Source organism: Anomaloglossus baeobatrachus, chromosome 7, assembly GCF_048569485.1.
Source record: "Anomaloglossus baeobatrachus isolate aAnoBae1 chromosome 7, aAnoBae1.hap1, whole genome shotgun sequence".
In the NCBI taxonomy this organism is placed as follows: domain Eukaryota; kingdom Metazoa; phylum Chordata; class Amphibia; order Anura; family Aromobatidae; genus Anomaloglossus; species Anomaloglossus baeobatrachus.
In genome coordinates, this window is record NC_134359.1 from 60,153,628 (window position 1) to 60,160,393 (window position 6,766).

Genomic DNA, 6,766 nt, shown 5'->3' on the forward strand with positions numbered 1-6,766 from the left:
AGCAGGTTCAGTTTACATCTTATAATCATTTCTTTCACACCGGTTCTTCAAACAAACTCTGTGAATGTGAGAGGAGAAGCTCTTACCCATACTATCAACACCGCGCACTATGTTTAGATTGTGCCACATTCTGAAGGATTTAGAATCTAAATATGAAGTGGGACAGCGGGCCATTATTACCAGCCATAACCATGGAAACTTCCTTCATTTAGTGTAGCAGCCAGTGTTATTAGGCAGTAACCTGTACAATGTTGTAGATTGCTCCCACTCCCAAAAAAGGCTGCACTTATTCTTTTATCTATGTAAGATTATTTTACAGAAAGTAATACTTTATGATGAATAGGAATGAGATCATTTAGTCTAATTGATGAGCTAGAAGATAGATAAAGAACTAGATAGAGAGATAAATGGATAGAGAGAGAGCTGGCTAGATAGATAGAAAATAGATATTGGAGGGATAGATATTGGATAGATAGATATAGATAAAGTATTAATTCAGAACCATGATTATATGTCAGCATGTGATCAACATGTTTCCATTGAAAGAGACATCGAAACGCGCGTTGGGAGCACCCCTGGGGTTCCTGGTATGTATCATTACTCAGATGCTGATATATAATCATGGTTCTGAATTAATACCTTCATCTCTACATACAATGTAACGATACATCACAGTGAGTGAATTTAGACTCTTTCACTGGCCTTTTTTCTATTTATCACCTGTACCAGTACACACTTGTGATTATATCAGCATAATCATTGATATTTGTACATTTACTGCATAGTACTGCCATCATAGATGGAACATATTGTTTTACTCTACATTTGATTATGATGATGTACAATTATGCTTTTGTAATATTAATACTCGATTAAGCATGTTCTTATAGCCATCTATATAAATATTGTCTCTGTTGGCCTTTATAGGTAAAAACATTGTATACTGATATTCTAAGTACCGTAGCACTTTATTTATTCATGTTACTTTGATTTGTTACACGTGAACTTTTCCATAAAGTTGATATAATATGGTTTTGATACTGAGATTATCATTATACCGGTTTCACCCCAGGGAATTTTTTCACCTGTATATACTCTCCAATCAAATCTTTTTAATATGTCTTTTTTAACTATTTCTTGATTCACTAAAATTATGTGAGATCCTTTAATGCAGAGGTTCCCGACTCCAGTCCTCAAGGCCCACCAACAGTGCAGGTTTTTGGGATTTCCTTAGTATTGCACAGGTGTTAATGTAATTACCTGCCCAGGTGCTGGTTCCAACAGCAGTGCAATGCTAAGGAAGTCCTGAAAACATGCACTGTTGGTGGGCCTTGAGGACTGGAGTTGGGGAACCCTGCTTTAATGTCTATGGCCATGTTTCATTTTTTGTATTTTAGCTAACTTTAATGTACCACACGCTCTACAACGCAGACTACTAGTAGACTTCTGTGAAGTCAGCAGAATTATGATAGCCGCTCTGGAGTATAACAAAGGTTGTAACTGTGGATCACTAGAACTAAAATAGAATATAGATTCATTTTATATAGAAAACACAAAAAATGTCTGCAGTCCAGGTTCACGCACTTGAAATGCCGGCTATGTTCTGTTTGAACGTGCGCTCATCGTCTTTTTTCTTTTGCTTCCAGAAAAAGGGGTTTTGAAGCCAAATGAGATCTCTGTGTTTACAACGCTCACTGTGAATGGACGGCTCTTCGCTTGTCCTCGAGATCAGTTTGATTCGTTGGTATGCGATTTTATGATATTGGAATAGTCCCGTTATATGGTTGCCATTTTATAGAGTGCAGTGTATTTATTTTAATGGTATGATATTAATAACTATTACTAACATATAACATCAGATTTTGGTCAGTGGATCTAGACAATTATAATAATGTCTGTGGGGACTGCTGGACCTACCGCAATCAGCATGTTAATGAGGGTTATCCATGATTTCTTCCTACTTGGAAATTGTAAGCTTCTAACATGTTCCTATTGCTCTTCCACATTTTTCTAGACTCAACTAATACTGTGAATGACAATAACAATATAGAACTTTAATATGGTAACTGTGTTGCCTATGAATAACATTAATTTTTTGTCATGTAGACTCCACTTCCAGAACAGGAAGGTCCATCTACCGGAACTATGTCAACATTTGAACTTATGAGTTCAAAAGACTTAGCTTACCAGATGACAATCCATGACTGGGACCTCTTCAACTGTGTTCACGAGGTGGGCAGAATATATTCAACAATTTTATCTACAGTATGTTCCACCAAGAAAAAAATATACCTGTAATATATCTCTGTAATACAGGGGTTTACAACCTATAGCCCATTGACCACTTGCGGCACACCGCAACATTTTGTGCAGCCCCTTGTGCCATTTTGTGCAGCCCCCAACCTTTATAAGGTAGCTTCCATGTCAGGCAGAAGAAGAGTAGGATGTTGCTCAGAAGTAATGGAGACCCATATCTGGGTCCCCAATACATGAAGAGATAAGGGTTCCTTTATTTCTTTTTAGCACTCCAGACAGTCATATGAGTTAGTCATGGCTTCCTATGCATACAGTTCTCACTACTCTATTCTAAGGGAATTGTGAAATGCAGCAAGTTACCACAACTCTCATAGAGTTTAATAGAGAGTTACAGGCGTGCAGGGTCTTATCCTCTCTCTCTAGAGTTCTGATTAGGGAGAAGAGGACCCTCATTCTACAGATATATGGGAGTACTGATAGTGGAACCTGCATTTTTTTTTAGACATTTATTATATATACCTTAGCTATGCTGCCATAAACCTCTTAATAGCTAATATCACTTTATGTTTTTTTGGGGGGTGGTCTTTGGAAATCCGTGGATCTTTGGACCAGAACAAGTTGTGCACCCCAGCTCTAATCCTATTGCTTGTTCTTCATCAGATCCCAGTTATAACGATATACCGATCTCCATAAATTATCAGCTCTCCACTGAGTAGTTGATAATTTTTAGATCAGTATTGACACTAGTGTAGCTTGTGGGCCCTAATGCAAAATCTCCAACAGGGCCCCCAACTATCTCAGTTATTTATCAGTTTTGGTCTTTTCATATTGGGTTGGGTTTCAGGGCTAAGATGCAACTGCAACTTTTTCGCTCCATAAATGTGGATCATGTAATATACCAGCAGGGGAGCCAGAACTCCTGGTATACGTAGGGTGGTGATGAATGCACTAGGTGTCACTAGCTCCACCTGTGGATCCGTCAGGGAAAGTCTGAGCTGAAGTCAGAGCCAGGAGATCACGCAGTACCATGGAAGAGGTGGAGTCAGAGTCAAGGGAGAGCTAGGTCATAAGCCTAGAGGCATCGTCAGTGACTGGAGGAAAACTATACTGGAGTCAGTAACAAGCCGAGGTCGGGATCCGAGAGAACAGGTAGTAATGGGAGAACACGGAGACGGAACAACAGAGAAGGGGCCGGAAGGGGAGGACGGGAGTCAGGGAGGACAGACACAGTCAGGAGGATGGGAGTCAGGGAGGACGGATGCAGTAATGAGGACGGGAGTCAGGGAGGACGGATGCAGTAATGAGGACGGGAGTCGGAGAGGATGGACACAGTCTGGTGGCTGGGAGTCAGGGAGGGCAGACAAGGTAGATGGGCAGGATCAGGCAAACTTACGGGCACCAGCAAACACACTGCAGAGCAGAACTTTAACTGGCTTCAGTCTGATGGAAATGACACCATGATAAGGTGCCGTGATCCTGCAAACGAGGCACGGAGGGATAGGCTCCTCCCACCGGCCACGCTCCGGAAAAAACTGACTGCCAGAACAGGCACCAATGACAACTCTGCAACAGCAGAGATAAACATGAATCGTGAGAGGTCCCAGTCTTTGAGGATGAGAAAAACTATCAGCAGGATACAAGTGCAGAAAACTGGACCCATCAATTCCTGTTTGTTGTGGTCTTTAAACCAGGAAAGAGACAGAAAAAAGACAGGTCTCACAATGTCTTTTTCCTGGTGAACAATGGGGGGGATGGGGGGACCTACAATGGAACCCACATCATTATATCACTTATGTCCTATTTAGTGGATAGATGATAATTATGTAGCTCAGAATGTACCTTTAATTTTCAAGTATGTATAGGTGTATGTAAAATAAAAAAGCACATGTAGTAATCAGACAAAAACAGTATGATATAAGAAGGATGATTGAACCTACGCCTATATACCCTACAGATTAAGAGTAAAGGGGGTTTACACGCTACGATATCGTTAATGTTTTATCGTCGGGGTCACGTTGTTAGTGACGCACATCCGGCGTCATTAACGATATCGCAGCGTGTGACACTTACCAGCGACCTTAAGCGACCTCAAAAATGGGGAAAATCGTTCATCATGGAGAGGTCGTCCCAAACTCAAAAATCGGTAAGGGTTGTTTAGCCATGTTGTTCATCGCTCATGCGGCAGCATACATCGCTGTGTGTGACACCGCAGGAGCGAGGAACGTCTCCTTACCTGCCTCTGGCCACAATGAGGAAGGAAGGAGGTGGGCGGGATGTTAGGTCCCGCTCATCTCCGCCCCTCCGCTTTGATTGGCCGGCCGCTTAGTGACGTCGCGGTGACGCCGAATGTCCCTCTCCCTTGAGGGAGGGATTGTTCGGTAGTCACAGCGACGCTGCCGACCAGGTAAGTGCGTGTGACGCTGCCGTGGCGATAATGTTCGCTGCGGCAGCGATCACACGATATAGCATGTGCGACTGGGGCGGGTGCTTACACGCTCGATATCGCTAGAAATTGCTAGCGATATTGTAGCGTGTAAAGCCCGCTTTAGTTCCTTCCCAAAACAACTTGTTAGTTTTTTAATAAATCTCCCCTAGGCGTGAAACAATGTAATACAGGGTGCAGATTTTAGGAGTACCTGTTTAAAATTGTAAAGAGTAGCACTGGTAAAGTATAAAGTAGAGATGAGTGATTCAATTCGCAGGACCCTGTTCCAATGGCCTGTTCAGTAGTTCATGGCCACCAGACAGGAGCCTTGCGACCACCTCATACCAACTGGAATCCCTGTCTCCTCTCTTGATAAGCCAGCCTGCCGCGACATCATGAGTGCGTCACAATGCGACAATGACGTCAACCTGGGCCGGTATATCAAAAGAAGAGCTAGTGATTCTGGCAGGTAGAAGAAGGTTTGTAGGGCTCCTCTCTACCAGCCATGGACTCTGCAAATCAATTTGCTAATCTCTAGTATAAAGCAATTTATGACATTTGGGTATGGTATCTTTTTAAATTATAACCAAGGTGAAGCATATACAATCGAGGATGGTCCAGTATAAGCCATGAACATATGCCATTGTACCTCAATGCTGCTTTTTTACTTTTTCTCTCCAATTACATATTACCACTACCTATAGATGCTGTGATCAGGAGCGTAACTATTATAGGATCAGGGGATGCAGTCTCACCCGGGCCCTGAAGACTACGGGGCTCAAAAGGTCTCTTTAGCTCATAAAGCAGATGAAGTAGCTGGAAAGACAAAAAGGCGCAGATAGGGTCTTACCTGGATGGATTTAAGGTGTAGGATTAGCGAGAGGCGCTCACCTGGGATGGTTGTGAACAGTCACAACCACTGTGTAGTGCATGTAGTGAATGGTTCTCAACTGCTGCAGTCCCCGTAGTGGATGTACAGAAGATTTTGTGGATGGAAGGGGTTAACCACCGCTTTGCCGTGCAGGAAAAGACTTCAGAGTTGATGTACCAAATATTGATTTTATTTCTCTACGTGTTTCGGAGCACAGGCTCCTTCATCAGGAAACATTTAGTTCACCTGTGATTTTTCCTGATGAAGGAGTTCCGAAACGAATAGAGAATTATATCACTATTTGGTATATCGAACTCGGAAGTCTGTTCCTGCACGGCAGCTTGGTGATTGACCCCCTTCCATCCATCCAAGATATCTTCTTTAGCTCATATAAAAAGACTATTACTATTAAAGACTTCGATATATCTGGGGGCCCTGTTGGAGATTTGGCTTTGGGGCCCCCCAAGATTCAAGTTACGCTACTGCCTGTGATCATATCCATTGCACCCCTAAAGCCCGCTTTACACGCTGCAATGTATCTTACAATGTGTCGGCGGGGTCACGTCGTAAGTGACGCACATCCGGCATCGTAAGGTACATTGTAGTGTGTAATTGCTACGTGCGATTGTGATTGAACGGTAAAACGTTCATCACACGCACGTCGTTCATTCCTCATGAATTGAACGTCAGATTGTTCATCGTACCCGGGGTAGCACACATCGCAGTGTGTGAGACCCCGGGAACGATGAACAGATCTTACCTGCGTCCTGCGGCTCCCGGCCGCTAATGCGGAAGGAAGGAGGTTGGCGAGATGTTGACGTCCCGCTCAGCTCCGCCCCTCCGCTTCTATTGGCCGGCTGCCGCATGATGTCGCTGTGACGCCGAACGTCCCTCCCACTCCAGGAAGTTGACGTTCGCCGCCCACATCGAGTTCGTATGGACGGGTAAGTACGTGTGACGGGGGGTTACTCATATGTGTGGCACATTCAACAAATTGAACGTGCCGCACATACGATGGGGGCGGTTACGATCACATATGATATCGTATGCTGGATCGTAAGGTGTAAAGCAGGCTTTACTTGTTATGTTACCGGATTGTAGCTACTCAGATTTTGGTTTTCTGCTACTTTAGAATATTAAGATCTTTTATTTAAGCTTTTCTATAAAATGGGGATCTTTTATAAAATGATACATTTCGCATCCTTTGGCGATAA

At 43.2% G+C, this 6,766-nt stretch overlaps 1 protein-coding gene across 4 annotated transcripts in view; it reads left to right on the forward strand.

The window, feature by feature from the left end:
* Positions 1-6,766, forward strand: part of RAPGEF4 (Rap guanine nucleotide exchange factor 4) — a 419,418-nt gene that overhangs the window by 370,909 nt on the left and 41,743 nt on the right. For all 4 annotated transcript variants that reach the window (XM_075317338.1, XM_075317339.1, XM_075317340.1 and 1 more), the window contains 2 exons: positions 1,647-1,744; positions 2,107-2,232. In XM_075317338.1, the coding sequence (XP_075173453.1) occupies positions 1,647-1,744; positions 2,107-2,232 (224 nt within the window). The remainder of the gene's footprint in view (positions 1-1,646; positions 1,745-2,106; positions 2,233-6,766) is intronic.